The sequence below is a fragment of the Tyto alba genome, unplaced genomic scaffold, assembly GCF_018691265.1.
Source record: "Tyto alba isolate M040663 unplaced genomic scaffold, T.alba_DEE_v4.0 Super-Scaffold_28, whole genome shotgun sequence".
Taxonomy (NCBI): domain Eukaryota; kingdom Metazoa; phylum Chordata; class Aves; order Strigiformes; family Tytonidae; genus Tyto; species Tyto alba.
This window is the reverse complement of record NW_024881302.1, coordinates 17,665,429-17,687,411: the sequence shown is the minus strand read 5'-3', so window position 1 is coordinate 17,687,411 and position 21,983 is coordinate 17,665,429. Positions and strand designations below refer to the sequence as shown.

At 50.8% G+C, this 21,983-nt stretch overlaps 2 protein-coding genes across 3 annotated transcripts in view; both read right to left on the bottom strand.

Moving 5' to 3' along the window:
- Positions 1-698: 698 nt before the first annotated feature.
- LOC116962205 (nucleoside diphosphate kinase, mitochondrial) lies at positions 699-2,938 on the bottom strand. The gene is made up of 5 exons (XM_032995389.2): positions 2,837-2,938; positions 1,384-1,514; positions 1,145-1,246; positions 958-1,070; positions 699-876 (listed from the first exon to the last, which is right to left on the bottom strand). The coding sequence occupies exons 1-5, from the start codon at positions 2,925-2,927 to the stop codon at positions 756-758; spliced, it is 558 nt and encodes a 185-aa protein (XP_032851280.2). The 5' UTR covers positions 2,928-2,938; the 3' UTR covers positions 699-755.
- Positions 2,939-5,999: 3,061 nt separating this feature from the next.
- XPO6 (exportin 6) overlaps positions 6,000-21,983 on the bottom strand; it is a 55,752-nt gene continuing 39,768 nt past the window's right edge. For both annotated transcript variants that reach the window (XM_032995381.2, XM_032995382.2), the window contains exons 12-24: positions 20,945-21,014; positions 19,054-19,213; positions 18,258-18,350; positions 16,659-16,803; positions 16,042-16,188; positions 15,137-15,326; positions 13,785-13,940; positions 12,374-12,488; positions 11,697-11,868; positions 11,084-11,245; positions 8,931-9,029; positions 7,697-7,927; positions 6,000-6,728 (exon numbers count right to left, since the gene is read on the bottom strand). In XM_032995381.2, the coding sequence (XP_032851272.1) occupies positions 6,627-6,728; positions 7,697-7,927; positions 8,931-9,029; positions 11,084-11,245; positions 11,697-11,868; positions 12,374-12,488; positions 13,785-13,940; positions 15,137-15,326; positions 16,042-16,188; positions 16,659-16,803; positions 18,258-18,350; positions 19,054-19,213; positions 20,945-21,014 (1,842 nt within the window). In that variant the 3' untranslated portion in view covers positions 6,000-6,626. The remainder of the gene's footprint in view (positions 6,729-7,696; positions 7,928-8,930; positions 9,030-11,083; positions 11,246-11,696; positions 11,869-12,373; positions 12,489-13,784; positions 13,941-15,136; positions 15,327-16,041; positions 16,189-16,658; positions 16,804-18,257; positions 18,351-19,053; positions 19,214-20,944; positions 21,015-21,983) is intronic.

The following is a 21,983-nucleotide window of genomic DNA, read 5'->3' as shown; positions in this document are numbered from 1 at the left end:
GTACCACCCCAGTGACCCTCAGGGATAGCCCAGTGCACCCCACAGCTTCCCAGTGCCTCCCCAGTGACCCTCGGGGATAGCCCAGTGCACCCCACGGCATCCCAGTGTCTCCCACAGCTTCCCAGTGCCTCCCCAGTGACCCTCAGGGATAGCCCAGTGCACCCCACAGCATCCCAGTGTCTCCCACAGCTTCCCAGGGATGCCCCAGTGACCCTCAGGGATAGCCCAGTGCACCCCACAGCATCCCAGTGTCTCCCACAGCTTCCCAGGGCCGCCCCAGTGACCCTCAGGGAGAGCCCAGTGCACCCCACAGCATCCCAGTTTCTCCCACAGCTTCCCAGTGCCACCCAGTACTACTTCAGTGACCCCCAGGGGACAGCCCACTGCCTCCCCAGGGACGTGCCAGTACCTCCCAGTGCTTCTCAGTGCTGCCTCAGTGCCTGTCAGGGACAGCCCAGTGCATCCCATAGCTTCCCGGAACCAACCCACTACCCGCCAGGGATATCCCAGTACCACCCCAGTGCTCTCCAGGGACATCCCAACATTTCACCAGTGATATCCCAGCGCTTCCCAGTACCACCCAGGGACATGCCAGTGCCTACTAGAGCTTCCCAGTACCCCCTGGGGACATCCCAGTGCCCCCCAGAGTCCCCCACCACTTGCTGGTGGCATCCGAGGGAGAAGGTCGGAGATGCGGCTGGAGGCACCGGGGTTTATTTTGGGGCCGGGGGGGTCACCCCACGGGCAGGGCCGCCCTAGGGCCCGTAGGTGTAGTCCCGGTCTCCGCTCTCCCAGGCCACCAGTTCATCCCGCTGGAACCAGAAGCCGATCTCCCGCTGGGCCGTCTCCACCGAGTCGCTGGCGTGGACCACGTTCCTGCGCAGGGACAGGGACGGTGCCGCGGCCGCGGGGCGGGGGGGCCCGCCGCCCGCCCCGCCGCCCGCCCCGCGCCCCTACCTGCTGACGTGCATGCTGAAGTCCCCCCGGATCGTGCCCGCCGCCGCCGCCGCCGAGTCGGTGTCCCCCACCATGGCCCGCGTGGACCTGACCACGTTGTAGCCCTCCCACACCTGGAACAGGGGACACCCGAGTCTCCCAGACCCTCCTGGGACCCCCCCCCAAACCCCCCGCCCCATCCCCTCACCATGGCCACCAGTGGCCCCGAGGTCATGTAGGCGAGGAGCGCGGGGTAGAAGGGCTTCTGCCGCAGCTGCTGGTAGTGCTTGTCCAGGAGACCCCGGTCCGCCTGACAGCAGCGTGGGGTGACAGTGGGAACACCCAGCCAGTGTCCCCCACTGACCCGGCACCCCCCTGAGCCGGCTGCAGGGCTCGGGGAGCAGGGTCCCCCGGGGGGACGGGCGGCAGCTCAGCGAGGAGGGGTACCTGGAGCAGCTTCAGGGCCACCAGCTTGAAGCCGCGCTGCTCGAAGCGCTGGATGACGTTCCCCACCAGCCGTCGCTGCACCGCATCCGGCTTCACCAGCACCAGCGTCTTCTCCTGCAGCTCCGAGGGGGCTGCACGGGGACGGAGGGACCAGTGTCACCACCGGGCATGGGACACGGGCTTGGGTTGGGGCAGCAGGACCCCAAGCTGCTCCCGTGGTACCAGTGGGCACCGGCTGCCGCGGGGTGACCCCGTCCCCACGCCCGGGCTGTGTCCCCCTGGCCGAGTTGCACCTTGCAGACTGGTGGTATCCCAGCAGGGACCCAAAGGACACACTGCAAAGGCTTGATGGGTGTTGGGGACATGTCCGTGGTTGAGAAACACCCTTTAACCCAGCGTGGGACAGGCTGGCTCTGCTTTTAGCCGAGCGCACACCGCACTGCCGCATCCCGGTGACATGGGTGCCACCCTGCGTGCCATCGCTCCTGCCCGGCCTCGGGTGCTTCTCCCTGCGCAGAGGCAGCCGGGCACCAGCCCTGGCACAAAGCGGGTCCCCTGGTCGCAGCCAAATTGAGCACCGTGGCACAGCAGGGCCCGGCATCGCCCACCTCCGCCCTCATCCCACCGCGCCGCGCTGGCAGGAGGGGACACGAGTCCCCCAGGGGACAGTGCATCCTGTCTGCTGAGGGGCAGAGGGGACAGGAAGGAGAGAAAGGGAAAGGATGACGCCAAGCCGGGGCATTTCGCTGCCAGCCCCAGGCTTTGGGGTCCTGTCCTGGGCTGTGAGGGGCAGAGTGGGATAAGCGACCCCACCAGTTCACCCTCCTCTGGGTGTTGCTGGATGTGGCCTGGCTTCACCAGGCTCCAACCCTGTCCCCCCACCCCCAAGACAGCACAGGGGTCGCCCCATTGCGGCCCTGGGGACACCAAACCCTTTGGGACCTTCAGGGTGGCATCTGGGAAACCACCAGCTGCAGCCTTTGCCCCATCCTGGCACACAGGGTGGGGGGACAGGAGACCCCGGCACCGACTCGCACCAAAAAGAAGCGAAGGACCCCGTGAGACGGACGCCCTTCCTGGGGGGCTGCCCCTGGGACAGAGGGACAAGGGCACTGGGGGACCGGGGTTACTGGGAGGGGATGGGGACACGAGCCCTGAGGGTTGGGACAGGCCGGGGACTTGGACCCCACGGGCAGGCTGAGGATGGGGACAGGGTGCCCCGAAGCAGGACGGGGATCGGGAGTGGGTCCCCAGGGGGCAGGACAGGGAAGAGGCTGAGGGTAGCACTGGGGATGGGGACAGGGTCCTCTGGGGCAGGATGAGGATGGGGACAGGATCCCCAGCAGCAGGATAGGGAAGGAGCCGAAAGCAGAACAGGGCTGGGGACTGGGTCCCCAAGGGCAGGACAAGGATGGGGACAGGGTCCTGGGGGCAGGAAGGGGCCGTGTCTCACCGGAGCCGTAGCGGCGGGGCCCGGGGGGGTGGCTCAGGGCCAGCTGCCCCCGCAGCAGGCTCCGGGGCAGGCAGCGCCCCAGGGAGCCCATGGTGGGGTCGGACCTGGCTCAGCCGCCCCGAGGGGGAGGTTTTAAGGGCTCGGCCGAGCCCGGGGCCGGGTCAGGCTTCCGTCCCTCCCTTTAAAGCAGCCGCCGGGACAGGGCGGCTGCCGCGTCCACATCCCGGGCCAGGGCATCATCCCGGGCCGGGGCATCATCCCGGGCCGGGGCACCCCAGCACAGACCCACCCCCCCGGACCGGAGCATTCGCGGGCAGGGGGCTGAGCCCCAAACCCTGCCGCGGTGGGAGCAGAGCCTGCACCCATCCCCTGGGTGACGTGAGGGGTCCAGACCCTGCCAAAAAAAAAAAAAAAAAACAAAAAACAGACCTAACTTCACGCTCTGTCTGTGCTGGGCCGGGCAAGGAGAGACCCCGGGTTAGCCCGTGCTAGCCTAAAGTGGGGTGCGAGGGAGGCGGGTGCTGCAGGGATCCCCCAGCCCTGCTGAAGGGCCACAGTGGGGAGCAGCCAGGAGCTGCCCCCGGGCGGGGGGGCAGAGGCTGCCCCTGCCCTGCTCACCTGCAGCACACCGGGGTGGGAGCCCCTCTGGTTTAAAGCAGCACGGAAGGCTGGGGGAAGCAGGGAGGGGGATAAGCACAGAGGACAAAAGGTACCAGGGCCCCTTCCCTTGGCCGAGCCAGAAAATAGGGAGAGTTTCCAAATCAGCAACAGGCAAAGCCCTGTGCGCAGGAGAGTGGGACACTCCTCATCGCAGGCTTGAGTTTCTTTTTTTTTTTTTGAGTTTTCCTTCTGGCTGAATGAAAGGGGAGAGGGAGCTCTGCCTCCTCCAGGGAGAGCTCCAGGGTCAGGTTTGTAGAGAGAACCCCAGGCCAGAGCCCGGGCTGGGAAATCACTCTTTACCGAGCTTCCCCTACATCCCAAACTCCTGCAACAACTCTTGGGAGAGCTGCCTGATGCAAACGTTGCTATTAAACATACCTGCAAGTTCATGAGAAATCCTGGTCACTTCGAGCCTGTTTGCTAAACCTGCAACTGTTTGAATGAGTCGAGGAACATCCCTGATGTAGATAAAGCAATTTAAGGGGCTGCAAGGGCTGGGGGCCCCAGGGGGGCGAGACCTGAGCCTGTCTCCAAGATGCATTTGTTTCCTTGATCCCCATCTTCGGTCTCATTTCCTTCCAGCCTCCCGCAAGGTGCTGGGGAGGGGGGACCCAGAGCCCCCCAGGCGTGGAGGGGGGGGATGACCCAGCACCAGCCAGAGCCTGGAAGGGGACAGGGGGGCTCCCAGGACCTGCTGTGCTCAGTGCAGCTGCAAAAACATCTGACAAGGCTTCCCCCGGGGCAAACATCGATCAACAGCTCTTGCAAAACAGATGTTTCGGTGGCCAGAAGCTGGTGACCCCCACCCAAACAGGGGGGCTGGAGGTAGAAAAAGCCCCTCTCCAGTGTCCACTGCACCAGGAGCGATGGCACAGAGGAAGCAATTTCTTTGGGGAAGATTAATGCAACCAGATGCACAGAAAGCAGATGGCCTCTGATGCTCATCCAGCAAGCTGCCCCGCTCCCGCAGAGCGCCGGGGTGCTGCAGCCAGCCCCGCACTTTAGGTGATGCCTGGCAAAGGAGAAACATCTTTTAGCACAGGGGGTGGCAGGTTGCAGCCTGGGCTTTGGCCACCTTCCAGCTGCTGCCCTTGATCAAAGGAAAAACATGCACTTTCACCCTCTGTCAACCAAATGTTTTGCAAGAAACAGAAGCACCACCAGCCCCGAGCGCCATGCCGGGAGGGGAGCTGGGCCAGTAGCAGATGAAATGCTCTCAGCCCATCTCTGAAGGAGGCCAGAGCCAGGGTGCTTAGTGGAGGACTTGATGTTCTTAAAGGTCTTTCCCAACCTAAACAATTCTGTGATGCTACCACTGTCCCCCACTGCAGCTTGGAGCAAGGCAGAACTGGGGTGAGGGACCAGGGTGACAGCTCAGGAGGAGTGAGAGGCTCGGTGGAGATGTTTGGACCCTGCACCACATTTTCATACACCTGATTACCGCCAGGGAAAACAAGGACTCAAAGTTTCGAGCACAGACGGGGGCACTGAGTTACTCCAAGAGCTGGCTGCTTTGAACCACATGCTCCTGGTGCAGGTTCTGGCTGGCATGGAGCTCCTCAGGGCCCTGCACACTCCGAGGAACTACTCCACAGTCCAGGAGCAGGCCATCACCTTCACACTGGTCTTCACGCATCCGAGACCTCTGCAGATAGTGTTTCACAGCCCTCAGCTGCCAGGGCTGTACCTGGCGAGGCATGTCCTCGGCAGGCTGCACTCTGGTTCACACGCAACTTTCAATTCAGGCTGCTCACTGCAGGGTACGAAGCCCAAACGCCACAAACCGGTCCCAGTTCAGACAGCCTGGATGCGAGGCTCTGTATGCAGGTTATCCAAACAGTGTACATTATCTCCCAACAGCAAATATGCACGTCGCAGGGATGTTTTTCACCAAACTGTGCAGGAACCACGGAGCAAGCGTTCCTGCGCTCCAACTGACCCTTGATACTGTCCACATGCTACTTGACTTTGGAGGGAAAAAGAGTAATAAAAAAAAAAGTCCTTCCCAGCTGCAGGATCAGAGATTCCCAAGCCTCAAAAAACCTGGTCCTGTCTGACTGGGGACTGGGATTTTAACCTTATGCTCAGATGCCACTGTCAGGTCATTCTTGGCAGCGCCTGGCCTTCAGCTCCCATCTCCTATGATGCAACACCGTGGATGTTTGGAGATTCCTTCCTGCAGGCAGCTCTTGATCAATTCAGACAACAGTCTGCTGGAAGGAATAAACAGATCACCACAGTGGGTAGCAGAAAACACCAAGGAACACAGGTGGTAAACACAGTGAGGGGGAGAGTGGAGAAATAAGTCAGTAGTGCACAGCACCTTTCCAGAGCTGCTGGGAACCTGGACAGGGCACCCCTGCACCCAGGGCACCCATGGCTGGTCCTCTTGCCTGATCTCAGGGAAAGGCTGCAGATCGCTGCCTCCGTCACAAAACACATTTTCATCTAGTAGAATGGCTCAGTGAACAGATGGGCCTATAAGGAAACTAAAACCTCCGAGTTATTTAAAACAACAAAGTAAGCACTTTATTTCCATTAAGCATGTTGTTTTAGTATCACAATGGAATGATGAGAAAACGTTTAAAAAAAACCCAAAAGTCTCTAATCCCCACAAACAGCAGGGAGGTTTTCAAGGCAATTTAAAAACAAAGGGAGTGACAGAAGTGCCAAAACAGTCCCAACATCACCAGACTCCTCCTCCTCGAGCTGGGCAGGGGCAGGAAGGTGGAATGACACGAAGGTACGAATGTCTGAAGTAGTCTTTGGCGCTTCTGCCTCATGTTTGATACGTACATGATCTCTCAAGACAACTCCACAGAAATCTCCAGACGCAACAAAGTGCTACGTTAGTAGAACAAAACCCCAGCGAGAGGACTTTCTGTACAGTTGAGATGCCCTGCGGTTGGGCGTTAAGACACATCCTGCAGACAGTGCTGACTCCAGCTGGGGGGCCTTTGGGTTGGGAGGGAATAAAAGGAAGCGTGGTGCGTGAATCCAAGAAGATGTGACCACGTGCAAGACGCCGCGTCCTGCGGAACTGACAAAACCAGGGAGGAGAGAAGGTGGTGGCAAAATGAAACATGGATCCGTTCCCTACAGTGATCAAAACACGAGTCCAGTGCAGTAACTATAGTTTCACAGTTCCAGGGGGCAAACTGTCATTGCAGAGTCTGTAGTAACGCAGGTCATTCACCAGTCTGTGCACATTCTGGGTAAACGATGGCAGATCCTGGAAAAGATCAAACAACACGTTGTACTGCAAACAGAATACCACCTACAAGCACTGTCTTGCAGCTGAGAACAGAAAGGAACAGAGAGGGCCAAACACCCACGTGTATTTTCATCCATGAGAACAACGGATCCCTTCCTCCAGAGTCTGAGCCCGGGCAACCCGCGTTTCTGCGGCCCACGCCCGGGGAGCAGGGATGGCTCCAGAGCTGACTACAGAGGTCTGGGCTCCGTTCACGGCACCGGCTTCTCGGCACGCAGCCAGGTGCTGCACGAACGGTCACGGCATGGCCATCTGCAGCAGCAACTGCTCACTGCACTCCTGCCAAAGCTCCCGAGTGCCACGGACCTCATGACGAGGGCTGATTTTCCTGAAGAGCAATTGCCTTCTAGAGTCCAGTAATTCTCTCAAGACTCCTTTCCTACCCTTACCCTTGGTCTCAAATCCCCATCATCTCCCACAGGAGAGGAAGCACTCAACAGTCAAGCAAGCTGCCACAACCTGCTGCACTGCCATGATGTTCCACGGGGAGGTTACAGACCCCCTCCATTTGCCTCACACACGTGTAGGGGGGTTTGAAAGAATCGTGAGCCATCGCAGCTACTTCTGCTATAGTCTTCACCGTAACCCTCAAATATCCAGGCAGCAGCTGGAGCAAGATTTTGGCAAGGATCTGAGTGTCCCACTCTAGAAAATACCAGTCTACCCCTACGAAAAACTTCCTCCAGGAAACATATTCCCTAATTCCCACAGCACTCAGCGGTCTGAGACAGGAGATGGCAGTTTGCTACCTACAGTGAAAAATCTTCGGCTAGGCACTGCTGGGTATGGAAGCATTTGGAACAAAAGGTGCCTGCCTCAAAACACTGCCCTGAGAAGCTCACAGCTGCCTGCCAGCATGTTCTAGGAGAAAAACTCTGTGCCTCCTGGGAACACTGGCACTCTGCTGCAGCGTTTCCCCTTCTTACCCTGTCCATTTTGAAATTCCTTCCCAGCACGTTTTTCTGGTTCGAGTCCACGCCGTCACAGCTGGCCAGGAACTCGGGCAGAAAGGCCGAGTAGAAGCCATCAAAGTCCACTGAGGCCATATTGTAGGTGGCAATGCCGATCTCCTCCTGCAACAGGTCATGCGACTTGTGGACAAGCACCTGAAGTAGCACGTTCACAAACTGGAACAGCATGGTTGTCCGGAAGATCTTCTGCACAGTGAGAGAAGCACATGGTTAGCAGCCTTCACACCAGCAAATCCTCCCACGACGAGGCCCGCAGCGGCCACCACATCGCTTCGGAAGGACAAATTCATCAAGGTCAGACCAGGCATGGCTGCACAGGGCCACTTCAGCACCAGCAGCTTCTGAGCTATCAGCAGGGTCTGCAAACTTGTGAGCACAGAGATAATTTTCCAAGCCAAGCCAAGATCGTAAACAGCTACAGTAAGCCAGATTAATATCAGCTTTAGAGTTAACAGTGAATTTGGCCAGACTTATGCATCTGACTAGAATTTTAAGCGTTGGCATTTAAGCAAACAGCATCGAGTCTCATTCAAACTCCAGCCAGTTTTAGCCCTGCACAGTGCTCCTGAAAGCCAGGGAATCTGGCTAGCTGCCTGAAAGTCTGCAACAGGCAGCTGTTAATGTGATGGACTGTCTTTCAGTTGAGAACCTGCAAGCTCTGCTTTCACAGGCTAACCAGAAGGGCAAGACCCTGGATTCCAACTTTAATCCTTCAAGACAGCAGTTAACAGGTCTAAATTAGAGGGTCTGGAGGATGGGTCCTACATGACAGCACTGGACAGGCACCTGGCAGTGACCAGACTGTAAATACTAGATACCCCGCTGCCGACCCAGATGGGAACACTGGAGGGACTCGGCCACTGTCCCATTGATGATCCCAATTTCTGCTTCCTCAGACAAACTGCACTGTCACCGTGCGTGTTCTTTGCTTTCCCTCAATGTCACAGGGGGGAACGCACCAAGGCTTTGCTTTGACTGACTAAAGTTGGGATCCCTCTTTTGCCTGCTACAGCAGCATCAGGGAGGTGGTGACGCCACTGCGACCAGCGACACATACACCAGGATCACAGCAACCAACCACAGGCTGGGGCATAAAAGCCCCTAAATTCCTGAGTAGTTTAAACCAAGCCTCAGAACAGCACCTGCCTATTACCATGCACAGAGTGTGCACTGGTCAGCTAGGACCCACCTTGTGGTACAGCTTCTGCTTGGTGTTCAGCGTCTCCAAGTAGAAGAGGTTCTGCTTGAACAGGTGAATGTCAGGTTGCAGGAAGGACTGGCCAAATGCCTACAAACAAAGCAGGATACAAGGAACAGGACTGGTATTACAATCGGTCTCAGACCTGCCAGGCAGAACATCATTTTCACCCTGACACCACAACAAACCCCTGGGAGCCTCTGCCGCTTCGTAGTGCAGCAAACTAAGACGACAGGCAGTTGTTCAAGTCAACTGTGCTGCTGCCAGACCAACAGGAATTAAGAAATTTTAGTGGAAACACAGTCATATCCTTGCAGAACAGTTGCTAAGCTGGGTCTGTTGGGAACAAGGGGGCCAAGCTTGCTCTGAAGAGGAACACAGGTGCTGAGCACAGCTCCCTCGGCAGGCCGTTTGCTCACGAAGGGTTTGGCTGTTTCTCAGGGACACTACCTAAGGTAGCATGGCAAGCGTGAACAAAAGCAGAGCAGACACACGGGTTTTGTTCTCAAACCAAGTCAAAAGACCAAGGTGACTAGCAGATGCAGTCAGTGTGTCACTGCATTAAATGAGAAAGAAGATAAAGATGGGAGCTGGGAGGCTGACCTGGGCATTACAGAAGCAGTGAAGAGCCTAAGAACAAAATTTGCTGGATCCGTATAACTAGTCTGGTAGGCCTGCACAGATTCTGTGATAAAACATCTTTTATACCCTGAGCACCTGTGAAACACTGTACAGACGATGTAGGCAGAGGAGGTAAGCTCTGTATAGAGACAGGCAGAAGTTTACCAGTTGTTGCTTCAAGACACCACAAATGAAGAGTTTATCGCCCCATACCAGCCATTTATTGTTAAATGGACAAAAATGGCCCAAGTCCCTTCAAGACTGAGCCAGTTCTGGACTCAGGTCTCTGGTGGAAACCAGCACACAAACTATTATCCTCAACACAAAACACTGACTGCGTGGAGAACATATACAAAACGTTAAATAAGAGTGTTGTATCAAAACAACAGAAGGCGAGTAGTGAAATAAAGTAGTTCAGTATTGTCAATCAGCTTGAAGTTAATGCTGAGATTACCATGTAGGTATCTTCCAAAGCAGGGCACTGGGGTGAGTTTGGAAATGTTACACTGCCACAGATGAAAAAGATGCTCAGACAGCCCTACACAGGGACCAGCTCGGGCCTCACTCACATAAGAGATGCTAAGGAAAGGCCAGGGGGAAACACCACCACAGTTTACATCAGTGCAAGAGCTCCCTCTTCACTCGTGTTTCAGAAAGGACACGGTATCCAGGAGCACCCCATGATGGGGCAGCTCTGCAAGAAGTCCTCCCACCTGAAGTACAAGCACATGGCTCTCTGCTCCGGCGTTCACTGTCCTCAGAGGAGCAAGCCCTGCTTTGAGGTTGCAGGGCATGGTGCAAGCATGCTTCTGTTTACACTGACATGGGCTGGAGGTGAAGAGCCCCGCACCAGGTACTCTGATAGCAGATTAAGAGGCTGATGATTTTTTTTTTTACCTGTGTTGGGGACAGTTCTTACAGCTAAAAACAGCACAGGAATTCTTTTGGCCAGCTCTGACCTAAGCAACATGTGGAATACAGTCTGTTATTCTTAAAAATTCAAATTCCCCAACCTGAGAAGATTGCTGCTGGCTCTGTGTACGTGCTGGCACACTGCCTCTGCCTTCTCTATGCCCCAGGCCAAAGCCTATAGCATATCAGCCCACTGACCCTTCTCTGCCAGATCTGACAGTCCAGCACAGAATAAGTCCATATAAACCAAAAGACATCTTGGTCTCGGGAAAACTTGCCTCCACTGACAATTTGTCCTAGTGCTAACCACAAGAACTGTAACAGAAGTAAATGGGTCAGCGTCAGTAATTTATTTTTAGGTCCAGATGCAGGATGAGGCATGGAAAGGAATGGACATTGCTTCCTTGCTGCTTGCTTCCCCGCGCAGTGAGGCACTGTGAGCACATCAGCAACACCACTGTGATTGTTACCTTGATTTTCAGTGGTCCCTGAAGGCAAGAGCTCACTCGACACAGTTTAGCCCCCATCACCCACGTTTAGTGCACTGCCACAAGCAGCATATGCTCCATTGCAGAAAGGGTTCTGGACAACCGAGGGAACAGCTGAGTTACCTGCATAATGGCACTGAACTGTGCTTCGTTCTCCATCTGCTCTTCTGCTACTCCTCTTTGGACACTAGCCAACACACTAGATTTGAAGAAGTACCGCCAGTTATGGTGGAGGACCCGGAAAAGCAGCTCAAACAACTCTGCTTTCACATCAGGAGATGAGCGCTAGGAGGAAAAGAGAACAAACAACTCAAAGCAGGCTCCTGTGCTGGAGCCCTGCTCAGGCCCTGGCTCCTGTGGCCAGCAGCACCCCGAGGTGGCCACCCAGGGTGGTGCTTTGTGGCCCAGGCACCAGAGCATCAAAAGCATTTCCTCTCCTAAGGCAGGCACCAAACTCAGCAGCTGCTGGATCACGCTAAGAACACATCACTGCGTTTTGAGTTTTATACCTCCTGCTTTGAGCACGTCTGTAATTTTAGCCTCTCTTGACAATTCCTGACAAAATCCTCCACCCACACTGCTTCCAGTGCCCACTGACTAGTCACCCAGTTTTCACCGCACAGGGACTGATATTTACAGCTCTTGGAAAGCAAAAAGCTTCATTGCTCCCACACACCCAGCAATACCTTCCCTTCCTGTCTCCTCCTTCCTTCACCTCATGTGAAAACAGACCTACCTCTGCAATGATGGGGTAGACCTGCTCCATGCACAGTGAGATGACGCTGGGTAGAAAAGGTTTGAACACTTGGCCTGGCTCTTGTACCACCACTTGCAGTATTTTCAGAAACTTCTCCACCACCCGACAGCCAGTGCTGCCCTCATGGAGGATGCTCTCTGCCAACTGCTCTCTACAACAAAAACAGTCATTGCACAGGAACCTCCCCAGAGACCTGGACGCTCACCTAAATCACAGAAAAGAAGGTAGTGCCTCTAAACTTGCTCAATTAATTCAGGCCAAGTCCATTAAGCCACAGAAGGGAGCTAGGTTTTGACTGAAGATTGATAGACACCCCCCCACCTCCAAGAAAAGCTTGAGTGATAGTTGGAGCACCCTCAGAGCTTGGGTAGGAGTTAATAGGCAATGTGCGAGTCCAGTTTGCCATCGCATACTTCCAGAAAGTCTGTGAGAGGGCTGAAATTACACGATGGCACAAATGATTGATGTGCATGGGCTGGGTCACTGCTGACTTGGAAGCGTGTTCCTCAGATTTAGTCCTGGGACATGATGGAAGTATGGACGTAAAAGGGTTAGAAACACTACACTCTTCAGGGGCAGGGACCCGTTGTGTGAGTGGCTTACTAAGATAAATCATCAAGAGGGATAAGAAAGAAGTGATCAACATGGGACAATACCTGGTGAACATGTTTAGGAAGGTCTGTATGATCTGCTCGGTGAAAGGCACTCCCATCTGCACCCTCAGTCCTTGAAACAGAGTGAGGAAGAAGCTGAGCATCTCATCTGTCACATCTAAGAACAGGAAAGCAAAATGAATGCGTTAAGGTAATATCTGAGTGCATCAATCAGGCTTTTATGTGAGATTTGCCCCTGCACAGGGAACCCCATTCACTCTTGGAAATTCAGCAGCAGGGTTGCCATCAGAAAATGAAACCAACAGCTGGTACTAGAGGGCTTGAAGATTGTTTATCCATTTCTGAAAACTACCAGAGATGGCAAGTACAGGCAGCACCAAGCAACTCGGAACAAATACGATACGGGCAGCAAGGCCCTTAGTCTGGTCTGTCTGGAGAGTGCTCGGAGAAAGCTCTGGCAATGGTCTGGGCTGATCTCCAGTTGCTTATTGCTCGTACAGGGTTAACAGGAAATACAAGGAAATCCAAAACAGCTACACGGCTTGGGGTGGCTAGGAGACAGAATCCAGCTCTTTTTTTTTTTTTTTTGGCAGGAACTGAGAAGTTCCTTCTAATTTCAGAAGTAAATTTCGGCACGTGGTTGGTTAGGCAGTTAGCTGATCAGCACCGCAGCTTCATCAGTCCCAACACACTAATGAATAACCACAGTAAGCTGGAGCTGCTCGACTCTTCCCTCGTAGAGCCTTTTCTAGCCAATAAATAGCAACTGCACGAGGCTGCTAGCCTGTTCTGAGAACAGTTCACTGAAGTCACAGTATCAGCTTGCTGTCTTGGATCCTCTCTGCATTTCAACTTTGTTTTGCCTCCCCCACATCCACTTCACTGAGAAAATCCCACTTAGCTCCAAAAGCTTTCCTGGAATGCCTTGCTCTTCACAAGAGAAGCTGCTGTAGTCGTGGACATTTGAGCTACCCTGATGTGATACAAAACCTAAGCCACTGGCCAAAAGATTGCCAAGCAATAGCCTTGATTACATCTCAGGAGCCTTTCCTTTAGAAGGGAAAAAAACCCAATCCATATAATTTGCCTTAACCTGATGTACTCCTCTTTCTCTTCAAGCTTCTGGAGAGAATGTAAATGGCAAACATAGCCAGACAGGGTATTGAAAAGCTTTTCAGCTCCATTTTGTTTCACTGCTGAAGACATCACAGGACATCTCCATCTTCTGGAAGTGTAACAGACCTTCATGCCTTTACCCTAGATGGCAGAGATCTCCCTTTCCTGTTCTGATTCAGCCCAGCCCACCCAGAAGTCCAAACTCACGTTACACTTAGGCACAGCAAGCCCACCCACTTCACACGAACACCACCACAATCCTGTGCTGATGGACTCTGGATGTTATCAGTAGGTCTTAGAGCTACTCACAGCATTAAAGCCTGTCCTATGGTTATACCTGACTGATGAATGAAAGCTGGGAAGAGGGCTAGCGAGACCTGCACGGATTCTTGCAGCGACTGATAACAGATCTGTCGAGACTTGGTGGATTCCCCAGAGATACTTTCTACAATATCTTCTAAAACGCTGAGTGTCTGATGGATGATCACTTTGGCTGCAAAATAAGAGGTGATACTTCCTGCATGTGGCAAAACTAAGAGAAGTCAAGTTCACACACACAGTAACTAAAGCAACCTACAAGGTAGCATGTACACCAAACCTGGGTTAGAGTCAAAAATGTTCCCAAGTGCATGTTCACGTTTTAAACATTTGAACAGGTTCAATTAGGTCACCGTGGCTACTCACTTTCTTAAAATATACAGGTTTACTGCCCTACAGATGTACCCACTGCTCAACTACTCAGGTGCAGAGGCTGAGGGGAATTGTAAGCAATATTATTCACAATATGCTTATGCTAAAGAAACACTAGGCAAGAAAAAAGCAGCACATTATGACAGCAAAATATAATTTTTGCTTTCTATTTCTGAAGGTAAACAAGTGGAGTGATATAGACACTGTATAAGCTAACTCAAATTCTGGGAGAACTTAACTGGCTCAGTTCAAGCCATGTCAGCAGTCTGCTGATACTCTTCTTGTAAGGAGCAAACCACCCTCTCCCATGCTCCATCCCTGCACGCAGCTGACCGACACATCAGGTTTGTCAGAAGCTGTGACACTGCACACTTCTGAACAGTTTTTCAAGTGATTCTCAAAAAAAAAAAAAAAAACCAAACAAAAACCCCAAAAGACCACACCCAAAAGCAGTCCCAAAGCATACACAGAAATGTCCAAAGGTCCCTGCACCCTAACAGTTCAGGGCTCTCCTCCTACGTATATAAACCTCCTACAGTACTTCCCAAGTCCAGAAGAAATTCTTATTTTCCCCTTTAAGTTTTTTATAACCATAATCTTTGTTCATGTTGCCTCCAGTCAATGTTTCTAACACTATAGGGTCCCAGCATTAGGCTGTTAAGTATTCCTAATGCAATCATTGCTATTCCAAGTTTTATCATAAACTTGATCCCACCTTCCCTGCATGATTGAGGAAGACAGTACTTTGATGGAAGAATTTACAGGCAACCTGGAGTGAGAGTGCCCTTTACACACCCACAGAAAGGTCTCTTAAAAAAAAGAAAGAGAATACAAATTGCTCCTTTCCTGTCCCCCCCAAACACTAAATACAGTTTCTCAGCCAAAATAATTATTGGAAAAACCAGCTCAATGACACCTATCAGCAGTTTGCACTGCAACTGTCAGAAGACAGCACACATTGAGAAACTTACAGCACACATTGAGAAACTTGGTACTTACTGTCCTCCAGCTGCACTTTCCTCTGTGGCAAGATGGCATTGGATTTTAATTGGCGGTATTCTCTTGTGAGGGCAGAGATTAGGCTGGCATGGTTGGTGGAGCGAACCGCCCACTGCTGTTCGCTCTCTGGAAGATTTGGCCAGGGCAGCAACAATACATTCGACAGCGCTCTGCACACCAACACCTGGGCCTAGAAGCAACGAGACATTAGGCAGAGAGACAAAGTTTTACTGTGTTTGCAATTCAGTTTTTGCTAGAGCACGACCCCGGAGTGAAGTGACGTTTTATGCCCGTCCAAGACATCAGCAGTGCTGACTGAGGAAAGAGTTCCACAGCAGAAGGCGAGCCCACGTGAAAACTAGCAGCTCTGAAGGGTAAGAGAGAAGCAAAGCTCCATGACTTAAGGGCTGGAACCAGCTCCCTGCTCTGATAGCCCTTCCCTGCAACGCTAAATCTCTGTTCTTCATAAAACAAAGATGATACCACTTTAGTTTCTTCCTTGTCTGGTTTGCACACTAAGCTTCTATGCTGGTACAGCACCTCATGCTTCCATGCCAGCACACAATACAACCATAACCTCGCCTCCACTGTGGCTTTTCAGCACTACTGTAACAAACACTAACTTGGTGTGAGGTACGGGGAATGATGCGGAATCAGGGACCGGGTCAGCAAGTGAGAAAGGAGTAAGATCTAAGAGGTGCAATTGTGTTTTTTTTTTCCTTATGCTGCTGCTTGAAAGAGATCGTTACTGACAAACTGCATCACTGATTCCTGGATATCCACAGCACAGAGATAACTGCTGCCCCCGTGGTTTTCTGTTGAGGTTATACCTCGCTGCAGTAAGAACTGAGGCACAGCTTCCCAAGGACACCTAATCTACATTCTTCACGTTTGAGACCAATCACCTTGTCAGGAAGCCGCTGAGCAGAGGTGTCCGTGATCCTGTTGAACACCTTCTGTACTGCTGGGATGTTGATCAAGAACACTGGTCGCACTGTGGTGGCTAAAGAGACTAGGAGGTGGCATGCAGACAGCAGCAGCTTCTCCTGCACCTGAAAGAGAAGGCGGTCAGGCTGCCCACTACCACCACCCACAGAACCACGCCGCGCAGCACTGCTGCCAGACAGCACAGAGAGCTGCCACGACCAGCTTTTTGCCAGCGAGACAGTTTGTAGTATTTTTTTGCCAGTCAGTCAGAGCACAGGTCAGTTCCCTTAATACTGTGGAAGAGAAACTTCCCCGCTTTCAAGCCATGAAATCTTTAGACTGAGTTTATATGCCTGTAAGGTGCTTACTCTTGTATTAGCTTGACCTACAGCGCTATTTAGAGTTGCTCTTGGTCTCAGTCTACGTGAGAGATGTGCTGTGGCTCTGGGAGACAGATATCCAGCTCTCCAACCGACACCAGGAGCCACTGTGGTCCAGGGCAGAGCGTTAAACACCTGAACACAACAGCTCTGCCACCTGAGGGTCTCCTGCTCTCGGTGGAAGCCCAGTCTCAGCCCAGCACTGACGAAGGTACCTTAGAGCTGATGAGGGGTGTGATGGCCTCCAGGGCGGTGGAGACGAGAGAGATGAACTGCTCCGGGTTCTGGCGGTGAACCTCGCTGTAGAACTGGGCGAGCCAGTGCGCGTAGGCTTGCAGGGCTGCCAGGGACTGCGCGTGGCTGTGGAGGAGCAGAGCAAGGGTAAGATACACACCCGGGATCAGAGGTACACAAGCAGGACAGCTGCAGAAGGGCACAAGTCCTGAGCACAGCGGGTAGTTTTGGCAGCATACTGGGAAAAAAAAAAAATATTGGTATTCTCAGGCAAAGCTGGCAGCTATTTCCTCAAAAATTGTTTACTACTATTTGTCTTTTGTCCCGGACCTTCTACACCCAAGGCATATTTAAAGGTGTGCTGTAACTGGACTCACCCGGCGAGCAATAGTATTAAGCCAAAGGTAGAAATTGGTATGGTCAAATTATCATCAACTGGTAGGTTGACTATAACAATATTTTACAATTATACTTTCGGCACAGCACCACACAAAGATTTTTGAGTCAGGACATTTCTTTGGGGCCACAGATAGCTGTCCTCCAAATGTCTGACATTGTACCTTTGTTAGGCTAGCATTAGAAAAGGGATCATAGGTTTCTTCAGGGACACTGGACACAGGAAAGGATAAAAACCCCTCACTAACAGATCACGGACAAAACCTCCCAAATTATTTTGAACCAGAAAAGGAAAGAGACCATTAAAAGAACATTATCTACACAAAACTCAGTGCCAGTAACTTGGGATTATTAGGAGAAATCCAGGAAACTGTATGATGAAATCTAGTGGGGGTTTTCAATGAGCTGCTACACATGCAATTGCAAACCAGAACGAGCACTTGACATGTTCCAAAGGACAACCTTAAATCCTGCTCATAAAACGCCAGCTGGCAGCAAACAGGTTTGTACTACAGAGCCTTAGTAATGGAAGGTCTCTAAAAGGCTGTCAGAGTGGTGTTCTATTACTAGCAGCATCAAGATTTCACACTTAATGTCAACTTCTGGATCGAAGGCATTCATTTGTTTCAGAAATGGCTTGCATGGCTGGAAGGCATATGTTTGTCTTGGAAGCCAAGGACTTGAAACCATGCACTAGGAAAAATATCTTTTACCTGAGCCATAGATCTGACTTTGGTAGCAAAAAAAAAAAAATCCATAAATTAAAACTACATACTGACAGTGGATCCATTTCTTAATATCACTATTGTAACACTTATTTAATCATATAATAACTCTGTGAAAGAACTAAGCTTTTACAGCCATTAGTACAGGGCAGAATAACAGTTTGCTTTTAGAGACAATATAATGGGTATTTTTACTTCTTATCACAGATATATTTTCCTTTAAATAACATGAATACATTAATTTGAGGAAACAGCGGTCCAAAACGCTGGCAGCAGCTTTGACCTTCAACAGTTAAAAGGTGCCCTCCCAATCAGCCAGCAATCACTGGAGATGCATTTTTCGGAACATTTGCTGAGCAAGTGGTTAGAGCACCAGACCAAGGAGATGCGACACTTCCTCCACCCCACAGAGGTGCCAAATTTGGACACAATCATTTGCAGTGTCGATCTTGTACTCACACATCGATAAGGTCAGGTTTCAATACAGATGGTACTGCAGTTTCGATGTTGTACAGTTTAATCTGGGATCCATATAGCGTTACTTTTACCAGCCTGGAAGTGAACACATATATGGTAAAGGGACTGTAAGATGAATATACACATGCACAAATCTGCTTGAACATCTTTACCCGAATGCGGGTCTTCACAAGCCCGTGTCAATATTTAGCTAATGCGTAGACAAGATTTAGACCATTTACTTGAAAGTAATTTAGAGCCCATTTCGCTGCCTGTGCTAAGATGGAACAAGTGTGATGTCCCCGCATGGAAATGAAAAACGTAACCAAGGCAGCTGTGTAAAGCCCTGAAATTCTGCAATTTGCAACCCTGTGCTAATTACGTTTCTTGGAGGGGAAGAATCGAATGATGCCTGCCTTTCAGTTCTCACAGGTCTTTTCATTTAAGAAAAGAGGTTTTGGTGATTTAGCTTTGAGAGATAAACACAAGTAATCAAACTCTACATCTCATTTCACTGCATCACAAGCGCAGATGCTCGAAAACAAGTACCTCAATCTTTTCAAGTGACTGATTTTATTTGAACCCTCTTATTAGTTATTTCTTTGGTTAAGAATTTAGAAAGCCATCTGGGAAACTTAGCACTGATGAATGTAAAAATTAAGGTTCTGGCCACCGAGTTCTTCATATTTCAATTTAATCCTAACAAGGGGAGGCAGAAAGAAACCTTGGTTTTCCCACTCCCTGCAGCGGTGACATTTGCTCCTTGTGCTGGCAAAGTGACCCCCTGCCCCATACTTACCTCTCCACCACTGTAAGAGCATCGTTGAACCTGGCAGCAAACACATCCCCAATGAAATATTCTGCTAAACGACCAACAGCCTGCAGCAAGGAACTCAGGTCTCTCAAGGAGCAGTGCAAACGGCGGCAATCATTCTCTGCAGTGATGTTCAGCCTGTGACCTGAAATGACATCATGGCTCATTAGCAAGGAAGCCAAAAGACCTACGTGTAAATCATCACTTGTGCTAACAGCCACTGACTGAGCCTGGCAGTCTGAACACTCATACTTTAAACATCTTGTGCGAGAAAAACAACGTAACCTTCTGACTAATAAATACAGCTCTCGGGGATGGGAAGCCTAATTACAAAGCTACAGGAAATGCAAAGTTTATTCTAATTACATTACAAGCATTCTTCTTAAATTAGCTCGGCAGTGGGTCACAGTTCAAATCGGAGCACTGTCCAAGTGACTGAAATACTCAAAGTGAGTAAGACAAGTTCAACTCTTCTGACTGCCACACTTCACATTCCTCTTTAAAGGCTGAAATGGATGTTACCAGTTCTTTCGGCCTTTTATACATTCCTTTTCTTCTATCTGGCACTAGTATCTATATAAAAGGAGCCTTTTTGGTTATCCGTTGACATGAAAAAGCAACGCCAGCTCTGCCGAGGTCACTGCCGTACTCCCTCTGCTGGCTCGAGTGCAATAACTGCTCCAGCAGCAGAAGCATATTTGGAACAAGAGTGTATTTGCTTCTGATGTGAAGTGTCATTATTTACTTTCCTATTTCTTATATCTAAGAAACACATCAATAAGTAGACCTGCTAGTCTTACAACCTACGCAATCACCTTACCACCCGGTTGTACCTACCTGGTCTCCAAGCATTCCAGAACCTTTACTAAAAAGGCAAACACATTCTGCAACATCGTGTTTCAAAGAAAATCTGGTTTTCTTTCCGCTGCCCATATTTAATCTCGGATTAAGTTTTCAGCAACAAGTTTGCCACGTTGTACCATTGGCATCAGCATACTGTCATCCAGTTCTGAATCCTCAGCTGCAGGAGTTACTTCTCCTGACCCATCAGCTAAACAGCCAGCCCACATGACAGCTTCTAATAGATTGTTGCTATAGCATTAAAAACCTACACGTTGCTTATCCTAGGGCTGAAATGATCCTGAAATTGAAAGTATTTTTTCCTGAACTGTCTATACAGCAATTGCCTTTCTGTCATGTATAACAGTACTGAAGATATAATAGATTCCTTTCCTGGTATGACCAAAACACATAAATATAACCACAATCTTCCCTCAGAGATCTCCCTACTACCATTTTCCTTATTTCACAGGAAGGAGCAAAGCAGCTGCACTCGTGCTTTTTATTCAGTTGAGAGCACTGGTATCTTTATAAACTACTTCATACATAAAGGCTTCTGAAATGCCAGCTAGATAAGTCTTCAGAAACTACTACTACAGCCTAAATACTTCATCTTCTCATTGATTCACAATGGTTTTAATTCAAGCCTAAATAAAAATGCTCCTATGGTGGACAACTTCACAACAGATTCGAGCCCAAAGCAAACAGAAGTGCAACCTTTCTTGAAATAAGTTTTAGTGGAAGAAAGTAACCATTAATCCATCCATGTTACTGTAGTATTTGATGCTGCATACCTGTTCTTAACACATATGGTATCTTCAAGTGCTAGAACAAGGGAAGAACCATGCCAACAAAAAAAAATAAATCACATAAGATTTTTGTCTGCTATTGGAGTCTAACTACTGAGCCATCAGACACCACATGTGTTCAGATCCTCAGCAGAGTATGGAAGCAGCAACACCAGAGCAGGTCTAGAGTGTTTTTGCAATCAGCTACTCAAGGTGTGAGGGCCGCAGTGCAGGGTTGTGGTTATTACCTGTCCCCGAAGTGACCACAAACTGCTGGAGTCCCAGATACACTTCCAAGTTATCCTGCAGAACTGGAAACTAGAAAGGACAAGAAATGAGCATGATTTTGGGGCTTGGAAGACAGTTAACATCCAACTGCTAATTACTCCGAGCACAGTTTTCTTATTTCTCCCTAGTGCCTTCAAAAAGTCATCTGGAGAAACAGCAAGTTGCTGGATTCTGGGCTGATCCTGCACGCCACAGCTGCTCATGGCTTGACAGCTGTCACGAAAACAACAAAGATCACTGCCCTGAAGGCACTTCTCTGTGGTAGCGCTCCTTTTTCCACCAATACCAGCAATCAGCCTAACAAGATAACGGGCTGACAAGTATAAGCGATGGCACAGCATGCCACCGCTACGAATATACAGCTGGATGTACAACCCAGACCAAACAGAGGAGAGGAAAGGCAGAGCCTGGAGCACAGGAAGCCTGTGCTGCACCCACCTCACCTGTAAGTATCAGCTTCTCAAAATGCAGCTACCAAGATATTATCCAACCACAGAAGTTGAGGTCGGTGCCTCTGCAACAGAGGACAGAAGGGAAGTCCTGCAGCACTTGGCTGCATCAAGAGCAGCTGAAGCCCCATGGGGAAGGCAGCCAAGGGAAGCAACCACCACAGTGGTCATGCATGCTGGCCTGGGAACAGCGCTAGCCTAACTCCATCACTCAGGACTGATGGCAAACATGCCTGATCCCGGTGATACTTCAGCTGAGCAACAGGTTCGCTACCATGGGGGAAGTGTATGGTGACAGATCAGGAAGCCTTCTCAGCAGCTTCCAGCCAGCCAAGCCACTTCAGTGATCTGTATTATACCTGTGCTGTACCTGAATGCATTTGTTTACATACAGAACAGTTGCATATCGACCTTCTCTTCGTAGACATCCCATTAAAAAGAATATTTTCCAACCTTTTCAGGCTACCATAGTCTTACTTAATTTCTATCAGCGGAAGTCACCACGTTCGAGGTGGTTGGCTTTATGAAAGTTCACTCATCCATCAGCAGA